General features: G+C 39.0%; 1 protein-coding gene across 3 annotated transcripts in view; it reads right to left on the reverse strand.

The window, feature by feature from the left end:
- The window catches only part of RTN4IP1 (reticulon 4 interacting protein 1), a 44,360-nt gene that overhangs the window by 15,206 nt on the left and 3,509 nt on the right, over positions 1–25,645 (reverse strand). For all 3 annotated transcript variants that reach the window (XM_087443950.1, XM_014781142.2, XM_087443949.1), the window contains 5 exons: positions 22,641–22,792; positions 21,756–21,824; positions 20,739–20,863; positions 9,512–9,560; positions 773–909 (listed from right to left, as the gene is read on the reverse strand). In XM_087443950.1, coding sequence (XP_087300076.1) covers positions 773–909; positions 9,512–9,560; positions 20,739–20,863; positions 21,756–21,824; positions 22,641–22,792 — 532 coding nt within the window. The remainder of the gene's footprint in view (positions 1–772; positions 910–9,511; positions 9,561–20,738; positions 20,864–21,755; positions 21,825–22,640; positions 22,793–25,645) is intronic.

A 25,645-nucleotide genomic window follows, 5' to 3' on the forward strand; every position in this document is an offset into this window, starting at 1 on the left:
ATATGCACTTCCTCTTTTTTTTTACCCCGTGAAAATATATTTCTACTCAAAGTGGGCAAGAATAACTAGCTCCTGAAAACTAATTTAAAAAAAGGAAAAACCTTTGAAAAAGTAGAACAGCTTTCCAAATACTCCTCAGTTGCGCTCTCCACTTCAGCTGTGTCTTGGCTAGATGAAGACCAGATTAATCAGCACCCCCACTCTGTCGGCCCAAACATAGTCAGGATCAACAGGGCCTGAGAGAATTCCGGAGCCTGCTCCTGTTTGGTACGTTAGGCCAAACCACGGCCTGGCATTCAGATGCACTGAGAACATCCACAAGCTCCCATTACCAATATTATACTGCCTGTGTGTCTCTGAAGCTCCTTATTAAGCCCAAACACTGAAAGCATGTTCGGTGCTAAGCATGTATTTTCATGCACGGCTCTATGTTCTTCCTGTGGTGACAGATGCCACTGAAGAAAACACACTTCCAATTTTGCCTTCACACCTCTTACGAAGAGGCAATAAAAGTAAGTTAACTTAAAAATCAGCAAAAGACCATGTAAGGAAAATATTTTCCTCAGTCCATATCCCATTATATGACTGTGCTGTATTAACATCTGGAAGTAAAACAGAAACCAATTTAAATGACTTCTAATGACATGGCATGTGCTCACAGACTCTTCCCTAAGGTTCCAACCAGACTGTGAGGCCGCCACACCATCTCAGGCTTGCATTATCAACTGTCCTCGTTCCCACTTCCCCACGGGGATGCTGCTGGAATACATACGGTGTTAAAGATTTCAACCGCTCTTCCACAGTTCCAGATTTGTAATCAATTACATCATCTGCCCCAAGCTTCCTTACAAGTTCACTGGCATCCTGAGAGCAAACCGCTGTCACATGAGCATCCCATGCTTTCATTACCTGCCAAAAAAAAAAGGAGAGGGAAAGTGGAAAAAGTGACTGCATTTTTTTTAAAATAGTTGGCACCATGTGTACCTATATCAGCCTAATCTCTAGAGAACTCTAAGTGCCTTGTCTTAGCAGGAACTCCAGGGAGCCATCTGTCAGAGACTAGAAAAAGTGATTAAACCTTTGTTTACTAAGAAAATTCCAAGACATAGATCTCATTTTCCCTGGAAGAGATACCTAGTCACCTTGTTGTCATGAAGTTATAACCAGTCTACTCTGGAAAGGGCTCCACGCCTCACCAGCATTAGAAAAGACAGGAGTGGATGCCTCAAGTTTAGTGCTTTCAATGATGACAAGGGTAAATAGCGAAAAAAAAAAAAAACAAATATGTCCTCGGAAAATGACTATTTAAAATGACTCCAGAACATAAAAATGCAACATCTCTTCATTTGCATCTTGAATAAGCATTAATACAGTCTTGAGTCAAATAGCTGTATCAGGGCCGGCCCCGTGGCTTGGCGGTTAAGTGTGCGCGCTCCGCTGCTGGCAGCCCGGGTTTGGATCCCAGGCGCGCACAGACGCGCTGCTTCTCCGGCCATGCTGAGGCCACGTCCCACATACAGCAACTGGAAGGATGTGCAACTATGACATACAACTATCTACTGGGGCTTTGGGGGGGAAAAAAAAAAAAATAGCTGTATCAAAGCAACCAGCTAACAGGTATTAGGTAATAAATGAAAAGGTGCTCTTAAAAAAGATAGGGAAGAAAATACAGACATTTTATTTTCAAAACATGGATCAGGTCCTCTCCTTTGGTGTAAAAAGGCCTAAATGGTTTCCAGGATTTAAAATGCAGGTGCCTTATATTTTAAAATGATGAGGAATAACTAGACTTAAACAAAAAGAACTAAATTCTAACATTATTCAGGATTAAGTATCCTGAAAGCAGCCTGCTCCAAGATTGCTGTAATTCTTTTCTATAATGACAATTGCATAGAATTAAAAGGGGGCTATTATCAGCCTAATTTGAGAATAGTTACTTGAAGTTCCCCAAGAAATTTTCGTGTGGACAGTTATAGGTCATAACAGATCAGCTGTTTTCTCAAGCCTGTCCTGGGTATCAATCTCCTGCACTTCCTCAGTATAGGCTGCAAGGGCTCACTAGAATATAAAAGATCTGGGTTCGCTTCGTTCACTGGCGAATCCTCACTCTGTGGCACACATAGGTGCCAAATAAATATCTGTTAAATACAAAAAATAAAGGATTTTAAAACCATTCATGATCTTATCTAATTTCTCACTTTTAAAAAGTAATATTGACTAAGGGTTTATACACCCTGGAGATCTGAGAGGAATTAAAACATTTAGGAGTGGCATCATACACAATTTATTATGTTTATGGGCTCCAAACAGAGATACTTGAGTATAACACATTGCTTTCAACAGCAAGTCCCAACCTCAATTCAAATATGTGAAGACTATAATCCAAGATAAATATCCAATATCTATATTAAAAAGGAACCGTTGAGAAAAAAGGAAATAGTGTTCTCAGCACCTACATTTAATATGTATTTTCTTTAAACAGTATTAAATCCTGAGGAAGACTTTGTCACATGTTGAAACAGTTCAATGAATTTTTTTCCAAATTTCCAGTTTTTCCTTTCCCATTTAGAACCATCTAGTATCTTTGAACGCTACTAAAAGGTTTTAAAAACAGCTTTAGCAAAAGCAACTATGTAAAATAAAACACAAGTATAAAAAACATCTATAAGGCAGATAACCACTGAGAGGAAGCTGGCAGCCATTCCAAAAGCTCCTCCACCTGTCCTGTCCCAGAAGTCATCGTTATCCTGACATCTATACTAACCACCCCCCTGCATTTAAAAAAAATCATTTTGGGGCCAGCCCCATGGCCTAGTGGTTAAGTTCAGCACACTCCACTTTGGCGGCCTGGGTTCAGTTCCTGGGCACAGACCTACACCACTCGTCGGCAGCCAGGCTGTGGCGGCAACTCATATACAAAATAGAGGAAGATTAGTAACAGATGTTAGCTGAGGGCGAGTCTATCTCAGCAAAAAAAAAAAAAAATTGTTTTATCACCCAAATATGCATTCCCTAGACACTATAGTTTAGTCTCGTGCATTTTTAAAATACGTCTTTTAAGTCTCTTTTTAAACTACTATAGACTCTTCTTCCCTCCCTTCACTTTCTTGTTATTTATCTGTGAAAGAATCCAGGCCATTCGATCTGCAGTTTCCCAGTCTGGAATTTCTGATTGCAGAAGGGACCTCTTTTAAAAAAATATATCATCACAAACTCACAGATTTTCATACATTTGAAGGGTTTCGTACACTGCTGGTGGGAATGCAAACTGGTGCAGCCACTATGGAAAACAGTATGGAGATTTCTCAAAAAATTAAAAATAGAAATACCATATGATCCAGCTATTCCACTACTGGGTATTTATCTAAAGAACATGAAATCAATAATACAAAAAGATTTATGCACCCCTATGTTCACTGCAGTATTATTCACAATAGCCAAGATGTGGAAGCCATAAAAGAAGCCATACTCAGCCATAACAAAAGACAAAACCATCCCATTCACAACAACATGGATGGACCTTGAGGGTACTATGCTAAGCAAAATAAGTCAGACAGAGAAAGACAAATACCATATGACTTCACTCATATGTGGAAGATAAACACATAGGTAAAGAGAACAGATTAGTGGTTACCAGAGGAAAAGCGGGTGGGGGAGGGTGAAAGGGGTAAAGGGGCACATGTGTATGGTGACAGATAAAAACTAGACTATTGGTGGTGAACATGATGCAGTCTATACAGAAACTGAAATATAGTAATGTATACCTGAAATTTACACAATGTTAAAAGTCAATATGATCTCAATAAAAAAAATTCAAAATTAATAAATATATATATATATATTTGAGGAGTTTCAATCCATTTTAATTATCATTATTATTACTGAAGCTCAAATTTTCACATCTTTGGGAGTTTCTTCAAGTTGGCTCCTGAGTCTTTTTGACATGACTCAACTAGGCTTTGATAGTTTCCTTGCTATCTAATATATTCCAGGCTCATTCTTGTATATTTTGTGCCCTAGATCTGGAATCTGCCATTTCTCCAAGAAGCCCTGCATTCTTTTAGTGAGCAATGATATTACAAGAGATAGCTTTACATACACACATACACAAAGTACCTCTTGAGTTCATACTGATACCTCTAATTCAAATTCAAGACTACAAAGCTTTTACTTAACCTCTTTTCTGTTACATCTTTGTCTTTTCTTCCACACCTAAGATCCTGGTTGTCAAAGACACGGGATGACAGAATTAAAATATGCCATACATACTCATTTGTGCTACTATATATTATATACATAACAGTCTCTGAATAATAATACTAATATCACTACCAATATAATTATTGAAAGCATTAAAATAATTTTAACATATGCTCTCCCTATTTTCCCCCTCTTTTTAAAAATAGTTGTACTATATTTACCTTCTCAGAGCATATGGCTACACACACTACACTCATTTCTAAGCCCTCATTTAGTTTTAGTTCTACAGATAACTTTACATTTAACATTTACCACCAGTCCTTAATTCAATGTCTCTCTAGTCATTTTAGCTGTCAGAAGCTCATTCTCTAGCAGATTTCTCAGAAAGGGATCAGAAGAACATGTTCCCCAAGTTCTTGCATGTTATTAACTGTTCATGTGTGCCCTCTATACATGAAGGCCAGTTTTGCTGTATATAAAATTCTTAGCATATTCTTTCTCAAGTGTCTTAAATAGGTTACTCCATTTTTCCCCCGGCATTAAAGCTGCTGTCAAAAAGTCTGATGATAATCTAATTTTACTTCTAAGTCATGTGTTTTGTTTTATTTTGTTATTTTAGATGTCCCAAGGATTTTTTTTTTTTTCTTTTTCTTTAAAGGCCAGTAATTTTACTAGTTTTCCTTGATATTGCTCATTCTGGCTCCATATTCTTAGTTAGATAAGTGCTGTGATCATTTAATATGTAGTTTCAAATCATTTAATTTCAGGGAAGTAAGGAAGTTTCTTGAATTATAGATTTTAGTATTTGTTCTATTCCCTCGTTTTGGTCTTCCTCTTCAGAGACTCCTGTTCTCCATATACCAACCTTCTGACCTGTCTTCAATATTGGACACTTTCTCTTGAATCTGTTTGTGTCTCTTTCTTTCTTTCATAATTGAAAATTTTTCCAGTGTAGATGTTCTATTAGGGCAGCATTGTGGTGGTGTGTTTACTTGCTATTGAGTTCCTTCCAGTTTAATCTTCATTGCTAAAGGATATTTTTCACCTATTTTTACTTTTTTTCTGAGTTTTTCCAGTTCCAATTTTGTTCTTTCATGTCTTGTATCATATTTTTAATGTTTTTTAAACTTGTTTTGAAATTGTAGGTTACATTTTGATCTGTTTTGTGTGCATGTTTTCTGACGTATTTTCATTGTCTGTAGTTACGTTATTCTACTCTTTATTCTTATAACTTTGTATGGGATTTAACCTTGATACTTTTCTATTACTCAATTTTTTAATTTTATTAAAACATTTTTGTTGTGAAATATAACATACACAGAAAGTGCACAGAATATAAATGTACAACTTAATAAATTATTACTATTATAAGCAAATACTATTATAAGCATCACTCAAGTTTAAGAACTAAAATACTACCCATGCCCCTGAGCCTCCTCACCTGCCCCCACCCAGTCAAAACCCCCTCACTCCTTCAGAAGTAATAACCACTATCAGGACTTTTATATGACCTTTTCTGTTTTGTTTCTTAAGAGTTTTACTATCTAGGTAGGCATCCTTAAACACTATTGTTTAGTTTCACCTGTTCTGGAATGTCTTAGATTCACATAGGTCATATTCTTTTATATCTGACTTCTTTCACTAGCACTCTGCTTGTGAGATTCATCTACCTCATTGTGTGCAACTATAAATTGTTTTCATGACTATATAATATTCCAATGTAAGAATATACCACAATTTACTTATCCATTTTACTGCTGATGGACATCTGAGTTGTTTCCAGTTGGGGGATAATATCTGTAATTCTACTACATATCTTTTGGTGAACATGTGTGTATATCTATCTACAGGGTATATTCGTAAGAGTGGAACTGTTGGGTTGCAATTTATATTCAGATTTAGTAGATGGTACCAAATGATTTTCCTAAGTGGTGGTATCAGGTTAGACTCTAACCAGCAGGGTATGATCTTTCTCTTTTCCTCCCACTCTCCTTCTCTCTTTTCCTTTCTTTTCCTTTCTTCCATTTACTTATTCATTAACTCACATTTACTGACAGTCTCTGGACTAGGCCCTGGGTATTTGTCTTAGTCTGTTCAGGTTGCTATAACAAAATACCACAGACTGGGTGGCTTATAAACAACAGAAATAATGTCTCTCACAGTTCTGAAGGCTGGAAGTCCGAGATCGAGGTGCCAGCACAGTCGCCATTTATTGACAGCCCTCTTCCTGGTTTATAGCCAGCGCCTTCTGTCTCTGTCTTCACATGGTAGAAGGACTAGAGAGCTCTGCTGGGCCTCTTTATAAGGCCATTAATCTCATTTCACCTCCCAAAGGCCCCACTCCCTAATACCATCACATTGGGCATTAGGACCTCAACATATGAATTTTGGAGGGACACACACATTCAGTATCTAATGGTGAATTAAAAAGAAGTCAAGGTGCACATCTCCTAGGAGTCCTCTCCCCTCCCCCAATTCAGTGAGCAGATGAATGGGAAACTCCAGCACTGTCTGAGTCCTCAAAAGGTCTGAGGCAGGGTCTGGGGTGGAGCATTGCACCCAAATTCTCCCTCCTGGAAATCGATGTGGCAGAGCCTCTGTGTGTGCTCACTAGCCTCATATTGGGGAAAGGGGATCTCCCTTCATATTGAGAGAGAGTTAATCAAGCCCCCCCACCAAGGAGCCAGCCAGTTAAACATTCAACCACCACGGGAGCGGCCACTAGGTGCCATCCTGTTCCTGTAGGCTCGGGGCACTGTTTGCTTTGTTTGAGGTAAAATTCATGTAACATAAAATTCACCATTTTAATAATTTTAAAGTGTACGATTCAGTAACTTTTAGTACATTCACAATGTGCAACCATTATCACTAATTCCAGAACATTTTCCTCACCCCAAAAATCAACCCATGCCCATTAAGCTGTCATTCTCCATTCCCTCCTTCCCCTAGGCCCCAGCAACCACTAATCTGTTTTCTGTCTCTATGGATTTGCCTCTTCTGGACATGACATAAATGGAATCACATAAAATGTGACCTTTTGTGTCTGCCTTCTTTCACTTAGCATAATGTTTTAATTGATTAATTTATTTATTTTTTGTGAGGAAGATCAGCCCTGAGCTAACATCCATGCTAATCCTCCTCTTTTTGCTGAGGAAGACCGGCTCTCAGCTAACATCTATTGCCAATCCTCTTCCTCTTTTTTTTTTCCCCCAAAGCCCCAGTAGATAGTTGTATGTCATAGCTGCACATCCTTCTAGTTGCTGTATGTGGGACGTGGCTGCAGCATGGCCAGAGAAGTGTTGCGTCGGTGCGCACCTGGGATCCGACCCCAGGCCGCCAGTAACGGAGCGTGTGCACTTAACCGCTAAGCCACAGGGCCGGCCCAAGCATAATGTTTTGAAGGTTTATCCGTGTTGTACCATGCATCAGAACGTCATTCTTTTTCATGGCTGAATAGTATTCCATTGTGTGAATATACATCAGTTGTTTATCCATTCATCAGTTGATAGACATTAAGGTTGCTTCTGCTTTCTGGCTATTATGAATAATTGACACTGTTAGGCACATCTGTGTACAAATTTTTGTTCGAACATGTGTTTTCATTTCTCTTGGGTATATATCTAAGAACGGAATTGCTGAATCATATGGTAATTCTACGTTTAACATTTTAAGGAAGTGCCAAACTGTTTTCCACAGTAGCTACACCATTTCACATTCCCACTAGCAATATACAAGGGTTTCAATTTCTCTAATCCTTGCCAACATTGTTAGTTTCCATTTTCTGTTTTTTTTTTTATACCCATCCTAGTAGATGTAAAATGATATATCATTGTGGTTTTTTTTTTTTTTTTTTAAAGATTTTATTTATTTATTTTTCCCCCAAAGCCCCAGTACATAGTTGTCTGTCATAGCTGCACATCCTTCTAGTTGCTGTATGTGGGACGCGGCCTCAGCATGGCTGGAGGAGTGGTGCCTCGGTGCGCACCCGGGATCCGAACCCGGGCCGCCGGCAGCAGAGCGCACGCACTTAACCACCAAGCCACAGGGCCGGCCCGATCATTGTGGTTTTGATTTGCATTTCCCTAATGACTAATGATGTTGAACATCTGCCCATGGGCTTATTGGCCATTTGTATATCTTCTTTGAAGAAATGTCTATTCAAGTCCTTTGCTAATTTTTAAATTAGGTTGTTTGTCTTTCTGTTGTTGAGTTTAATAATTCTTTTCATATTCTGGATATTATACTCTTATTAGATAAATGATTTGCACATATTTCCTTGCATTCTGTGTGTTGTCCTGTTACTTGATATTTACTTTTACATTTTCTTGATAACTTCCTTTGATGCACAAAAGTTTTTAATTTTCATAAGGTCCAATTTATCTATTTTTTTGTTGTTGTTGCTTGTGCTTTTGATGTCATATCTAAGAATCTGTTGCCAAATCCAAGGTCACGAAGATTTACTCCTATGCTTTCTTCTAAGAGTTTTATGGTTTTAGTTCTTACAGTTAGATCTTTGACCCAGTTTGAGTTAGTTTTCATATACGATGTGAGGTAGGGGTCCAACTTCACTCTTTTGCACGTGGCTATCTAGTTGTCCCAGCACCATTCATTGAAAAGACTATTCTTTTCCCTATTTAATGGTCTTGCCACCCTAGTCAAAAATCAATTGACCGTAGATGTATGGGTTTATTTCTGGATGCTCAATTCTATTCCATTGATCTATATGTCTATCCTTATCCCAGTAGCACACTGTTTTGATTACCGTAGCTTTGTAGTAACTTTTAAAATCGAGAATTCCGAGTCCTCCAATTTTGTCCTTTTTCAAGATTGGCAATTTGGGGTCCCTTGCAATTCCACATGCATTTTAGGATCAGCTTGTCCATTTACGCTAAAAAAGGCAGCTGTCATTTTGATAGGATTGCATTGACTCTGTAGATCACTTTGGGGAAGTACTGCCATCTTTACAGTATTTTGGCTATTGCATTTCTATACACATTTTAGAATCAGCTTATCAATTTCTATCAAATTGCAAACTTCCATCTACCTGCACTGCCCATGGTCTTCCTCCCTAAAAGCTTTCCTACATTTGTTACACAAGACATCCACAAACTAACCCATATATCAAACCACTGAAAAGGTTAACGCTTCTTTCTACCTTAGAAAATTTCCTTCCAAGAGCAAGCTGAAATCATAGTGAATTTATTGAACCTAGCTTTCTCTCAGCTTTTAAGAAAAAATAATTTATAATGTGAATTTATAAATTCATGAAGATAATAATCTTCCTATTCACAAGATAAAGAAATTGTCTTACCTGTATAGCAAAAGTACCAACTCCTCCTGAAGCGCCCAAGATTAAAACACTACAATGCAAAAGAAACTACAATCAATGAAAATGTTAAGCCAATATAACTGGATAAACAAGCAAGATGTTTTCAACATGTAACTGGCTCAAACAGAATCCCAAAAGCAAATAAAGTCATTCACCATCCCAAGATTCTATTACACAAGGATTTTTATCTTAGGTTCATCAAGAAGCTATAAATGCTTAAAGTAAGACATTCTATGAACCCTTTGCCAAGAATACCAAATACTAAAAATACCAATAATTTGTATTTTTAAAAGTAGCTCAGATGGTTCTTGGTAACATCTGCATTACAATTTTTCTAGGCTAAAGTTACCACAGCTTTCTCTATGAGAGGGAGCTCTGGGATTTTTTTTAGTGTGTTCGAGTAGATTCAGTTGCTCTCTAAGAAAAATCACATTCCTAACCACATTCCAGACAAAGTGGGATAAACCATCTTTTGTTCAGACATGTCCCCCCGTCAAGCTCCTCAGTTTCATAAACGGAAATCAATCTTATAATCGATTTGGCTTCTGGGTAAAGCAGACCCATCGGCACAAACATCCTCATGCTCCAGGTTTTTGCCGGGTTTGCTCACTGGTGGTCCTCCTGACACTCCAGACCGAGGTGAGCAGCCTGGAGTTTATGGATGTGTGCGGGTGGGGGGATGAACTCTCCGAAATTGTGCATTAACTGAAAGAACATGCAAAATTTGGTGTGATTATGCACATTGTGCATCAGGGAGGAGAGGGATCCAGACCTATCATCAATTTCCCAAAGAAGTGTGGACCCAAAAGAGAATCACTAGACAAAAATCACTGCTTTACATACTCTTACATTTTATTCTTGAATTAAGCTAGAGCTCCAGCAAACTGCCTTCCTCGGACTGCAGAGTTTCAGGTCCTCAGAAAATTGTTTGTACTAAATTGCACTTTGGTGTTATGCTACTGATCTAGGCTGAGGGACATTATAAAAAGGGACTGCTTGATATTTGATACCACATTAGCTAAGGAGATACTGCTGAGAAGTCTTCATGAGAATTCTCTTTATGAGTGCCCACAGAAAAACATTTTTCTGAAGACTACGTGGTGGGAGTAGCTGTGCTATTTATCTGTCACTGCAAACTGCGTATCTGCTGGTTGTGGGTCCCTCTTTGACTCGGCTGCTACAGAGTGCAGAGAATTTTGTGACCTATTTCTGGCAAGTACACCAGATCCTGGAACATGCATCCTGTCCACAATCTTAACCCTAGTTTCATTTCACTTTTTTCTCTTACCCAAATCACAGGAGGCTGGGTGTCAGCCTTTAGATCTTAAGTTTCTAGTAAAATTTCTGAGCCAACAAGTTCTCTTTGAAATTAATAACATTAAATGTAATTAAAACAAGTCTCCTTATAAATTACGTTCCTTCTAGACGAGTTACTTTTAAATTTCACAGAATTATAAACTGTGAAGAACAGAAGAAACTTTAAAGATCAACTCCTCCAAAATCCTTCAATTCACACATTTAACAGCTTTGGTACTTCCTAAATGGGGAAAAAAGAATTAAAACTGCCTCACAGATACATCCAAAAATTAATTCATCCATGGAATATTCTACCCTCTTACTTTGGCCCATTCTTATAGAAATGTAACTAACTCAAACTCTCATTTAAGTCCGTCATAATCTACTCTTTATCTCAACTCTGGCTTCCTCTCACTATTTCCTGAACTCTCCACCTCAGCCACTGAGGTCCCCTCACTCTCACCCCCAAGTCCCACGCACGTTGGCCCATTCCTCAGACTCTCAAATTCCTTCACCAGCTGCTAAGGTCTCCCTTCCCTTGAAGGCTCAAGTCCCAGTTTTCCTGCTCTACACCCTTGAGACAGCCCCGAAGTGATGTCCATGCCATGCATTCCTCATTTGTCGCATTGTTAACCTTCATTCGTATGCTTGCTTCCCAGGCTATTCTGCAAGGCTTCAAGGACAGAGACCTCATATTACGCCCAGCACTGGGCATACTACCCTGGATGCAGCACATGCCTGATCAATGTTTCTTGACTTTAAAAATCATCTAAATCAGCACCATATCCCACAATTAAGGCAATAATTGCTACTATCCCAAATGAGGGAATTGCCTGCTATTTGAAAGACTGAATTAAAGTTTCTTCTAGTAAAGAAAAGCTTGAAACTATTTTCTAATTCTCTGAGAATCCTGGATTAAGAGGATACCAAATATAAGGGCTGCTTAAGGATCCAACTGCCAGACGCAACTCTGACCTCGTTATTGTCAGTTCATCGCTTCCCCATAACTCGAGCCAAAGCAGCCTCATTCCTCCAAATGAAAAAGCGAAAATGTGTTTCACAGCAGAGCTTGACAGAAGAGGGAGTGGTTCTGCAATAGCAGCTTCAGTTCCTGATGTTGCCACTTGATGGCGCCCCCAAGTGCAAAACAGGTGAGGAGCTGGCCCAATGATGGGCTACACACTGCTGGTCAGCTGGTCAAGAAGCCCTGGGGACACATCGTTCTCTGGTCCTGCAAACTCTGTTTTGTGCAGGTTCAGCCAGGAACCGTACTTCTCTTCGAACACAGAAAGTCCCAAAAAGGGACAGCAAGCAAAATGAATTTCGAGCCAGCAATAAATCGGTTGGTCCTCTATGGTTTGAAGTCCCACGGCTGAACTGACTGTTCTTGTTGTGTTCTTCAAAGTCCTTATAATACAAAGGAAAATACTGCTGTTGCTACCCCCGCGGCCCTTCAGTTAAGTGCTACACAGCGGGAATACTTTCTACCCAGCTTCCTATAACGGTCACACTAGATATTCAAACCTCGTTGAAGTAGAAGCCTGTGTGTTATACTGAAGAAAAGTGTGCTGTATTGTTTATTGGCTTATATGGAGCAAGTGCCCAGGAAATGCTCTATTTGCAAAAAGCACTCTAATTCAAAATTGCCACGATTTTTAGCCACATTCCTCTCTTACTTCCTAAGTCCACATACAGAGCTTCTTTTGAAGTCAGTGGGAATTGCACTGTGACAGATATAAAAATATGAGGGGAAGTATGAATAATTATTACACTGCTTATGCATCCTTAAACCCTAAAATCTAATTTCCTCTATCATTTCTCATCAATCTCTGAATTCTCCCTAAACACATGTTAAGGTACTAAAGCAATGTTGGCTTCTTTTCCATGACTGGGTCACTTTTTATTTAGCATTTGGGCACCTAAGCCCTCTACAATCACGTTTCTCAGTATTACAATCTTACGAGGCAAGGCATCAACATGCTAACTGCCTTACAGATAAAAAACAGATGAAACTACTACAAAACAGCAGGAGATCCAGAAGTAGGGAATCGTCTTTCAAATTTCTATATTCTGGCTTAGCCTCAGAAGTCTCTGAATGCCAAGGCTGGGAATCTAGAGACCTGGCTTCTAGTCCCAACTCTCTCACTAACTGAATCTCTAGGCCTCAGATTCATCACTTGTGAAATGATGATCACAGACGTGTACTCTAGGATTCAATGAAAAAGAAAGAATTGGCATTTTCAATCTAATTTAAACTTATACTTAGTTTCTCCATCTTTCTAACAGAGAAGTATATGACCTCCATGGTCCCCCCCAGACCACATACTCGTGGAGAAAAAAGCCACATCACAAGAGTAAAATGCCCTTTATTAAGTCCTAATGGCTCAGAAACAAAGATGATTTAAATGCGGCTAAATCTTCCATCAGTAGAAACAAACGGTCTTTAAAAAATAAGGACGCTGCTGAAAATGTATAATCTCAGTTTTCAGTTTCATACACTACTTTTAAATCTGGGGAAAAATAATGACTGAAGGATAGCAAAGTATATCACAATATGTTAAGTTTACTCCCTAAAGTGAGTGAGAAACTTAATCTGAATACAGTCATGTGCCACATAAGGATGTTTCGGTCAATGATGGACCACATATACGACAGTGGTCCCATAAGATTAGTACCATATAGCCTAGGTGAGTAGGCTATACCATCTAGGTTTGGTAAGTACACTCTATGATGTTCACACAATAATGAAACCACCTAATGACACATTTCTCAGAACATATCCTCATTGTTAAGCAACACATGACTGTAAGTGGAATAGAGCTACAAAACAAATCAACCAAACATGAACAAGACAGCCTGGATCTGTGTGTCCCCTTCTTCTAAGTCTCTGTAATTCTTATAGACATTCCCCCATTGACAGGCGAGTTCATGTGTGAATTAGGTGTTTGGAACTTTAACACATTTTCCCATGAAAACAAAGCTATTTATACATCTCAGCAAGGTGCCAGGGTAGCCACTGAAAAAGGTTTAGTTAACCCATAATCGACCAAGAACGTCATACACAGTATAACAATGGTTCTGTGGGGTCACTGCTTCCTTCAATACGCTGCAGAACAGAGGGAAGGAAGGATGACTGAGGGAAGGATCCTTTATGATGGAAACAATAGGATGGATGAGAGATAGAAGTAGCATGGTCAGACGAGGATTTACCATGGAGCTGATGGGGTTCAGGACACGCTACCCCAAAATATGGCACCTTGGCATTTTGAATATCTTAAGCTGAAGGATTTGAGAAACGGCATGTGCAGGAAGAACTCTGACCTTCTTCCCTGAAGCTGGTCATAAGACCATCGTGTGAGAGGTGCCCTCCCTATACCTGGAGGAAAGAAGCATCCTTAATTCCAAGATGGAGGGTCACAGAGAGGAATCAGAATGCACAGGCCTTGCTAAGGTTCCCCACTTTATTATACTTAGCTCATACCCTTTGTCCTCTCATATATTTTCACGACTCACCACTCTTCACCAATCACAGCAAAAAAACGCTCAGGTTTAACCACATCTTGGGGTCTTCATTTCCTTATGAAGGCTCCCATATTGCGTAAAACTTGTAATAAATAAATTTGTGTACTTTTCTCTTGTTAATCTGTCTTTTGTTTCAGGGGTTCCAGTCAAGCACTTAGAAGAGCATAGGAAAAAGATATTTTTCCTCCTGTACAGAGCCAATGAAGCTTAAGCTTCAGGCCCTTCACTTACACAGGGCCCTGAGAGGAGCCCCAGCAATATATTTGCGTGGACATATGTTTTTGGAAAATTTGCAAAAGTAAGAAATGCTAATGAAGGGTAGCAGACTATGCCACCCCAAAATATACCACTTTGGCATAAGGATTATTTTGAGCGGAAGGGTATTGAGAAGAAGTGGATACAAGAAAGCTCTCTGCACTCCCCCTATTTGCCTAAAAGCAGGACATAAATTTACAAAGGTATCCTTCCTCCACTCTCTACCAGGAAAGACAAAAGTTATTCCCTGGAGATAACTTTAGACTCTCATCAGTGGAAAAGGCACCACTTAAATCTGCATAACAATCTTTACTCTTGCTTTTCCTGGTAACCTCTCCACAACTGGCCTTCCCGGCAGGCTTCTCTCTTTCGTCTTTAGCTGAAGATGGTATTTTAGCCTGAATTCTAAGCAATCTCTTTGAGTTACTCATTTCCCCCCCAGGTATCTCCCATGTATACATAGGGTATACGTGTTAATAAACTTTTGTTTGTTTTTCTCTTGTTAATCTGTATTTTATTACAGGGACCTCAGCAGAGAACTCAGAAGGGTAGAGGGGAAATGATTTTTCCTCCCCTACCAACCACAATCAGTTAAAATGGCTGTCTCTTTCCACTCCTACACTCCCTCCATCATGTGTCCCCTCTTGTCAGGTGACAATACATTTGGCTGAAGGGAAGTTGTTTTGAAATACATTTGCTTTGAGTTTACTGGGAAATACTGATGTGGTTCATAGTAATTTCTGAGTAGAGTTAAGTTATTACAGATGTCCTGTTTTAAGAAAGCCTTCCAGGAATATTCCTACTTCCCACTAAGTCAACACAAGAAGGCATCATGAAATTTAATTATGTTTTATAATTTTATTTATTTTTCCCCCAAAGCCCCAGTAGATAGTTGTATGTCATAGCTGCACATCCTTCTAGTTGCTGTATGTGGGACGCGGCCTCAGCATGGACGGAGAAGCAGTGCGTCGGTGTGCGCCCGGGATCCGAACCTGGGCCGCCAGCAGCAGAGCGCGTGCACCTAACTGCTAAGCCACAGGGCCGGCCCAATGAAATTTAATTATGATAAGACCGAGTATCATGGTACCTAGCTGGATTATGTGAGTAGTGAAGAAGAAATGTGGTTAAACAAGGTTTGAGATGTACAGAACCAGAAGCTAGCCTAAAGAAAATTCTTCCAATTAAAAGACATGTAAAAACTTACAATACACCACTGATAAACTTAATTTGTATATTAGGACCCACAAAATGGAGGCTGTCCCAGCGGCCTGGCCCACGTTACAAATATAAACCTAAGTCAGCCTGCACTTACTGGAAATGCCTCCTTGTCAAGGAAACCTAACACCAATCACAATCCTCCAACTAAGCTGTAGGTAGCTTACCTTACCCTGGAAAATAGGACCTGCCAGTCTTGTAAGGAAATCACTGACCTCCTAGCCAATCGCGTCCTGTTTCCATGTTGCCTTTTCTAACGCCCTACAAAACTTGCTCTTGCCCTAAGTCCCTCAGGGAGAGCGCTCCACTGCTTGTGAGGCACTGCACTCTCCCAACCCATGGACTGTTTTCCCTTAAATAAAGGACGTCAAACTGGTTACTAAATTGTATTGTTTTTGTTATTTGACACCACTACAGGGAAGATATCAACAACAAACTAGTTAATGAGGCTTGCCAACTAAAATGCAAAAGCATTTTAGGCTTATTCACTGCATGAGAAAACTTGAAATGCCTTGAAATCTTACAGTTCATGTATTAAAGAAACTTGGAAGACACTTTTCCAAACTTGACAATAATCCTAAATTTTACATAATATGAACAATAATAAGTTGTACAGCGGAAGGGGAGGGAGCAGGGTTTGGGGAAAATACCAGGTTTTGGCTTAAGGTAAATCAGAGTTAACTGACATTCAGAATATAGAGGAAGAGTCAGGGTGGTAGTCAGTAAATCTTGTTTTGCACAAGTTGAGTTTCAGATACAAAAGGGACATCTAACTGGAACTCAGTAGAGAGGTTGGGGTTAGTAACAGAGATCTGCAAGTTACCAAAACACAAATAGAAGCTGGGAGTAGATGGGATACCCCTGGGAGACAGAGAAGAGTGAATGATGGAGTGGAACACTGGGAAAACAGTTACAGAGGGCTGCAGGAAGAAGGGGAGCCTTTAAAAATGACAACAACTGGTCCAAAAGGCAAAAAATCTAAAGCATCTAGTGTCCCTGAAACCATGGAAAAAGTGAGTATTAAGGAAGTGGTGAACTGTACCAGATACCTCAGAGATGTCAAATCATAAGAACTGAAAAGTATCATTGGGTTGGCAACTCAGTCAGCTATGACTCCATGAGAACAGCTGCAGTTGAATGGCGAGGCTGGAAGCTAGATCACAGTGCACTGAAGAGTAAATAACCTCTAAACTTCACAAGACAGTTACCCTGGTCACCTAGAAAACTAATTGGTAAAACACAAATTGCCAGGGAAAAGTTTCTCTAAGTCCTTTAACTGAGCCCTCCTGGAGCTCCTTGGAAAACAGGCCCAGGAGTAGAGGCAGGGTTCATTTGCATCAGGCTGGCCAGGCTAGAGCCTCCCGCTCCCTCTCCTCTTCTTCCCAGCCCCAGGATTTCTTCAAGCAAGTACACTGCAGGGGTTTCTTTCTCCTTCCCCTCACCCCTCTAACCATACCACCTAGTCAATTGCAAATGAAAACCCAAAGTCCACAGGGGCAGTGGAAGTGGAGAGAGGGGAGAAACTCATGGGTGGTGGGGTGAAGAACAGGCAGGTGAAGGAATCTGAAAGAAGGAAGCTATTATAATTACTGATATAAGCATAGTGGGGGGGAGAAGCGGAATCCACCGTTTGTAAGTTTGAGCCCATCTAATTCTATAAACAGAATTAATCAGACACCTAATTTCCATTTACATGACAAAATTTTACTGTCATAAAGCCTAATCTCAAAAAAGAAACAGTGAAAAGCATTTCTAAATTCATCGCATTGAGTTTCAAGTATACACAATTTAAAAGTGAAATTTATTTTGTGGAGGAGGAATGGTTCAACTTCTAACACTTTCTAATACTTCTGTCAAACAGAGGGAAGTACAACTTTCCCAGCAAGAGATGAATTTCAGGCAAAGCATGAAACATTCGAGTTGCACCATGACACTACCAATAAATATAACCATCAGATTGAACTGTTCTTTAAAAAATCTGGTGTAATCACTTTTTAAAAAATTTCTATTCATCTTGAGAGCCCTAGGTTATCTATGTGTTCCTACTGAATAAATCATGAAGAAACTATGGATCAGCTGATGACAAGAAAATGATTTCATGTGACATTTTCTAGTGATACCGAAGTGTGGGCAAAAATGACATTATATGACATCAATATTAAAGTATCCCCTTGGTTCACTAATGCTCAGTTGTTGCAGAAATATAATTATATAACAAAGAAGGAAAAAGCAAACATCACCAAACCTTTAGAAAGCTTTGTCTTAATTTCAAAAAGTTATTTGTTATAAAGAAATCCTGCAAAATCTTCCAAGGTGCTGATGGGTGTTTTTGTCATTGTTAGTTTTGTTTTTTTTTAATTAACTGGTTAGAAAAACAGACTGTTAGTCCTTGATAACAAACGCTGACTTGCTTCGTGCAGACTAAAGAGTGCCTTAATGCCAACGGCTAACAGAAAAAGAATAATTATTGCTTAGAGAAGCCAAAATATGCTCCACCAATCACAATAAACAGTCAAACTGAAAAAAGCCACTTTGGACCCTGGAACCTCTGAGTTTATGTATATAAAATCCCACCATAATGGTAATTTCCTCATGTGAAAGTCTTTTTACAGTATTTTAAGGTGCTCATATCTCTCCTGTGATTCTCACAATAAGTAGTTGGAGAGTTAGGCCATTATTACACCCAAGTGCAGTCATTTCAGTAAAATGAGATTTCCCAGAGCACCAGGAGCCAAGTTCTCACTGCCACTCAGAACAAAGGAATCCTACAGGTCACCACGCACTGGGGAACGTGGCAGAAGCCCATGATGTGAGCTGGTGAGGCTCCTTACAATGGACTGCATTCCAGTGTGGGTAACATGTGGCTGAATCAACGAACAGATCCAACTCAATAAAATATATAAATCACCTTTATAAGGTATCAAACTTTCCATTTCTCAAAGGTCTCCTAACAACCCACACTGTCCTACACTCAGAACCTCAGAGGAAACTGCAAAGAGACCATAAATAGCATGCATGTGGTCACCTCATTAGTTCATAGCAGAGTAGAGAGTAAGACCAGGGCTCTTCTTTCCCAGTTCCAAGCCATTATTGCTTCAACAGAAGATTACACAGTACCAAAGAATTACCCACGCAGCCAACAATTAACCGGGGCACACCCCTGTGTACTGAGAAGAGACAGCTAAATCTGCTTCTAAATTGTTTTCTACACAATCCTAAAAAAAAAAGGCCTGGAGAGCCCAGAACTGGCAAAAGGAATGAGAGCTCTCTAACCACAGTGCAATACGGTCATGCAGGCATAGAGAGTCTAATGTCTTCACAGAAAAACAAAACAAAGATCAATGTCATTGCAGAGCCTACAATAATAAATGTCTAAAAATCTTGAATAAGATTTTTGCAAGGTTATTAACTAAAACGAACCATTATAAAAATCTATGTAGTCGAACTAATTTAATTTAAACAAAGTGTTTGACCAAAATGGCATCTTCAAGAAAGAGAAGCCCCAAAAGCTTAAAAAATAAACAGGGTTGACCTTTAGAATAAATATTTGCCTTGAATTTTACGATAAAGGGTAGCACTTCATTAGATGAGCAGCCTTCACAATGCTTTCAGAAATACAGCTATTAAGCTTTCATTAAATTCGATTCTATAATCCAACACATTAAATGTAAAGTACAATGTTTCATTAACAATAGGAGTATAAAATGACACAGGCTTTATTTTACCTGCCGAATCCTTAGCAATCAAAAAACTAAGTTATTTTAATTTATTAAAATTTGACCTATAGCTCTCTCCTTCATCACAACCATTAAATGGTTCTTAGTACCCAGCTTTCTCACCAAAATATAAAATCATCCGTTTTCTCTATGATGCCAACTTGCTAAAATATAAAGAATATAATCTCATGCATGGCCAGTAATAGTAGCCACCATTTACTGAGTGCCATGCATGTGCCACAATCAGTGCCACTAGTTTTATGTGTGTTACCTCATTTAACGCTTAAAACAAAACTCACAATAGAGAAGTGACTGAGTGGGCCACCCAACTAGAAAGCAGCAGAATCTGGATATGAGCTCAAGTACATCTAAGACATTTTTACGCATTGTGTTGTTGCAGACTCAAACAAACATACATTTGAGGCCTTGAAGGACCAGAATTGATCCAAAGGATATCAAGCACTGAGCCTAAGACAACTCAAGAATATTCAACATTGTGGGGCCGGCCCGGTGGTGCAAGCAGTTAAGTCCGTGCGCTCTGCTGCCACAGCCCGGGGTTTGCCAGTTTGGATCCCAGGCACGCACCGACGCACCGCTTGTTAAGCCATGCTGTGGCGGTGTCCCATATAGAGTAGAGGAAGATGGGCATGGATGTTAGCCCAGGGACAGTCTTCCTAAGCGAAAAAGAGGAGGATTGGCATTGGTTGTTAGCTCAGGGCTGGGCCTCCTCACAAAAAAAAAAAAAAAATATTCAACAGTGTTTTGCAGTCCCTTTATATCTGGTTTTCATAGAAATCTGAAAGTATGAGAGCAACTCCTAGTGGAGGAAGGAAAAGCACACCTGCCCTTTGACATCATTCTCTAGAAACTGTACGGGGTGATTCTTAACCTTTTCAGGAATCTGATAAAAGCTATGGATCTATTTCCCAGAGATTCACACACAAAATTCTGCATTATTTTAGAAGGTTCAGACTCCTAAAGTCCATCTACACATTTCAATTTTAAAATTCCCATTTGATTGGGCTAAGAATCAACAGAATGAGATTAAGAAAGTGCACACTGACATGAAAGTTCTTTGGAAATTGTTTTAAACGTCAGCACAACTCTGCTCATATAAATGATCCTAGTTTTAATGCTTCTGACAAATCTACAAAGACCTTATGGAAGGAAAGAAGGGTGTTTTAGATGCCACCAATGATACTTACCGTCTTCCTGTGCAATTCTTGTCATTCAGGCCGCCGACCTTATTTATGGCAGACCAGGCTGTGAGAGCCACATACGGCAAAGAGGCAGCTTGAGTATGAGTGAGTGATTTGGGCTTGTGAGAGACCTAGATTTAAAGACAACAGTCAAAAATAAGCAATGACTTGCAAACCTATGAACACAATTAAGTACATTTACCTACATAGGAATCCACCTATTTTCAGTCTATAACAATCTGCTAGTTTCAGTGCTTACTGCATACCTTACTCCAAGATTATCCCAAAGGGATATTCTCCAAATGACTCAACCTGCCTCACAGAGGTTCAGTAATGCTTTATAGGCCACATTATCAGATATAGCCCTTAATTCCTCATAAAAAGACCACATTCAATAATTCCATTAGTCCTGACTATACCCAGAAATAAATCCAAACAAACCTTGAGCCCTCATAAACACATTCTAATTTGTTTTTGAGATCAGCTGTTTCCTTTACTCCCATTTACTGGAAGGCAATCTTTCCAGACTTTTTCTAATCTCAGTAAAACCCTTTTTTCCCTTCCTGCCCTCCTTCTGTAGCCAATTTCCTCAATGTTAACCCCTTCCTCTCTATTCAAATTGTCAGGCCTCCTGACTGTATTTAATTAGACTCCTGTTTTTAAAGTTATTTGAAACAGCTTCATACTTCATGCTTCTGTTTACAATTAATCAGTACAATCCATTTGGTGTATTTGGTTCCAACTATTCATACTGGGTAAAACCAAGAAACACATCAGGGTTTCCAGATCTCACCCCAAATCCCCGCTCCACAAGACAAAGATAAACGCTTTGGCAGGCAGAGTTATCAAATGACAGCAAATACTTTTTTAATCTTTCAAAAATTCCTATTCTCTATCTTAGCTCTTTCAAAATTACCCATAAAACATGAACCCTATCTGAAAAACAACCAATTATTGAAGAGAGATTTGCCAGTCTTTGTTTATACTTTCTGATGGCATTTCAGCACAGAACTGGTAACTTACCTCATTCCCGCTGACTACAACAAACTCGGAGAGAGTGCCTTGTTTCCAGGGAGGAACTGCAGCCCAGACCTGAAACACACACACACAGTTTCATTACAAACAGATCATTTTTAACCAAAGCCAAACATGAGGGTGTTCCCCAATACACACCTCTTTCTCTGTGAAAAAAGCACGAGTCAGCAATACACCAAGCAAAAGAGTTATTTTCATGTGATATAAACGTACTACTTAGTATGATTCTGGATTTATCAAGTCAAACCACAATGGAAGCAGATGCCAGTGAATCCTGCTGTATTTACTGACTGCTTAGAGTACCAGAAAGAGCACAGTCCCTTGGGGCTTGAATCCTGGCTCTACCACTTATCAGCTGCGGGACCTCCTTATAGCCTGGCTTCCTCATCTGTAAACTGAACCTAACTTCACTTACTTCTTAGGGATTAAATGAGTTATCTTACGAAAAGCAACTAGAACAGTGTTAGCTATTATTATAGGCTCACTTTAATTTTTTGGTATAAAAGTTCAAAGTGACAAGTGACAGGTGATTATACCAAACTTTAGCTATTTTAAAACCATCTAACCCATAAGGTAGAAATTGTCATTTAAAGACTCTTTCAAGGAAAAATTAAAAAGTCCTGATCACACATATTTTAAAGTCTCGCAATTCTTAAGCACTAGATTTTAAAGCTCAAGTACAGTCATGCTATTTTGACAAAACCAAGAAACAGAACCAAGAACAACAGAACCAAGAAAATGAGGATTCCAGCCAAAGCTCAGTATATTTGTTGAAAAGAAGAAAATAGGTATCTTGGAATCGATATGGAATATATTTCCAAAAGAATGAAATTTGCATATTCAGAAAAGGAATAGAGGCAGTCCATAACTCACCTCATCTCCAGGCTTGAAGTACTTCACATCAAGTCCACATTCCATCACCACACCAGAGACATCCCGACCCAGAGTCAGGGGAAACTCTTCTCCTTTGATTTTAATATGTAAAGGATCACGTTTCATATTTAAAGCCGTAGCTCCATAGCCACCTATAAAATACACGTTACCTGTTTCCTCCAAAAGAATGGGATGATTTAAAAACTACTATAGCGTTATAGGTCAGGTACAATACTAGGTCCTTAAGACATAGATTATAAAGTAATCAACCTTATAAATTTTTACCATTACACAGGAAAGCATAAAAACAGTGTGTTGTTTCTTTCCAAGAAAATTACTCAGAAAGTTATAATCACTTGTTAAACTAAAGCTACTAGTGTTCAAAATGTTTTTGAAATTCCAATTTTGAACCTGTCTCCAGGACTTTTAGTATGTTTTTTAATACAGTTCCACTTTGTTCTTTGAAGATGGTTTCTTTATTAATTTATTCACTCATGAACTTTTTATACAACAAAGTTGTTTGCTGCCAAGTCTGGTGAAGATAAACATTAAAGCTGTCTGAAATTAATAAACAAATAAATAAGGGATGGATCTGGTGTTTGACATTGACACTGGTCTATGAGAAATGGTCCCCACTTCCCAAAAAATGTTTCTAGAACATCTTTGGATTAAGTGCACAGATTCTTGAGTGGAAAAGAACCACTTGGCTGCATCTGTTCCAATCTGTATAACAAAGCAATTAACCTGACTTAACCTATCCTTTTATTTTAAAGAATATTTACAGAAATATCAGCTAAGTGGAGCTGAAAATATTCTTCTGATCATAATATTCTGGTTCAAATAAATTGGCTACTGTATCCACAATAATCCAAAACAGTTTATTACACAGCTTCAACATATAAAATGGATTTTCTAAGACACAAAAGTATCTGTTATGGTCTCTTCTGCTTGACATCTTTCTGAGGAGAACATTTCTGCTATGTCAGGCTCTTCAAGATAAGCACCCTGCTTACCTTTCCAGTGTCATGTAGCACAATTTATGCTTCAGAATCTCTAAACCACTCTGTAAGTCTCCTCTTTGCCCCCACCTACTCTTAAGCACAGTACAACATTAGATCTTAAGGATGAGGAGAAACCAGCAGAGGAGCCTGAGAAGGCTTGGCCAGTGAAGAGGTGTCCAGAAAGTCAAGTGAAGAGGGTTGTTTAAAGAAATCAAATGCTGTTGACAGGGAAGACAGTTTTTCAAATAAGGTCAAAAGCTGCCAATAGTCTTTTAAAACAAAACAAAACAAAAACAAACCCAAAACAAAAGACTGGACCCAACAACATGGAGGTCTTTGGTGACCTTGACAGGAACACTCACTGTGGCATGGGGTGACAGAGAGAATGGGAAGTGAAAACATTCAACTCTTTCAAATAGTTTTGCTATAAAGGGGAGGAGAGAAATGGCACAGTGGCTGGAGGGGAGCAACTGAGATGGAGAGGGGATTTTTGAGTGTTTTTCCCCTCTTCAAGAGGGGAGAAATAAGGGCAAGTGTGTAAGCTAATGGGAATGATCCAGCAGAAAGGAGAAGACTGAAGATGCAGGAAAGAATTGCTGAAACAATGCTCCTAAGTAGGTGCGAGGTGATGGAATCTAGAACTCAAGTGGAGGGTTGGCCTTAGATGGGAGCTATGACAGTCAATCCATATAGCAGGAGGGAAGGTAGAGGAAACAGGGAGAGATGCTGACAGGTGGGTAGCTTGCAGAAGTTGTTTTTCTAATAAAAAATCAAGACACATGGGAGAAAGTGTTTGAAATTAAGATAGTCCCAGAAAATCTAAGCTGATGACCACCATGCCAATATTACACATTTGCCATCTTGCTGGTTAGAGCACACCTTATCAGAGGAAAAAGAACTTCACATGTAACACTCACAAAAGTCATATGTTGTACTTTTCCTGTCTTACATTCCTTTTCCACCACTAAAACGCAATGAAATAATTATTCATTGAAATTCCTATGTGGTTTGAGCAAAAGAAGTGGGCATTAAGCCATGTCAAGTTTCAGCTGCTCTTTGAGAGCTGCAAAAAGGCCTTAGGACTCTCTGAGGTACACAGCCTGCAGGGCAAGGCTGTTTAAACAATTTTCTTGGTCACCTTGATATGCTAATACATCAACCGAGTAGCCCTGGCTCACTGGTACTAGCTAAACCAGCCCCAGATCCAGAATGCAGCTGGTAGTTAGTAACTGAGAATCTACTTGGTGACACAAATGAATGGAAACCCTTAGCAGCTTCATCCCATTGTTAGAGGTGGCCAGTTTGACTGGTTCAGAGAGTTGGAATGATTTGGAAAATCCTAAATCTATCATCAAAGACTTGAAGCCTATCTCAAGAAACCTAGCTTTGTTGGCATGATGCCATTGGCTGTATTTTTTTTTCTACCTTAAGGTTATTCATTTCTTTAGCCATTTATACGATTTATGATTTTATGTCCAACAACAGTGGCCATCCCCAGAAAAACAGCCTGCCTTCATCTTTCAAAATAAAGTAGACATGTCCTTCCTTTCTTGTCAAGAGAAATAACTGCTTCTACAGTTTAGAATCTTCTATACATTATTTTATTTCCCCAAGCTACCATTTCAGCTATCTTCTGCAACAACAACCACACTTTCTCAAAAAAGAATCCATGAGCAGGAAATAAAGAGGACAATTTGCAAATAATATTACCCAGTCAAGTCATAAAAAACTAAGATGTCTCAAGAATACTATATAAAAGTAAAACATGTTACAATATTATATTATCAAACAGCAGCCAAGAAAGTCCAGATCTAGCCATTCAACTAAAATTAAAATGTACACAATACAAACTGTGCATGTGCATTCAAAGAAATGAAATGTTAACAGATCTAAATGAAGACAAAATGTAAAAATTATTCATGGATAAAATACCGCTAATTTTAGTTTTTAATCTTAAGTTAGAATGAAAATATAAAATGACAAAAATAATGACTGATTGACAAC

The sequence above is a fragment of the Ceratotherium simum genome, chromosome 19 (assembly GCF_057802395.1).
Source record: "Ceratotherium simum simum isolate JZ-2026a chromosome 19, ASM5780239v1, whole genome shotgun sequence".
NCBI lineage: Eukaryota > Metazoa > Chordata > Mammalia > Perissodactyla > Rhinocerotidae > Ceratotherium > Ceratotherium simum.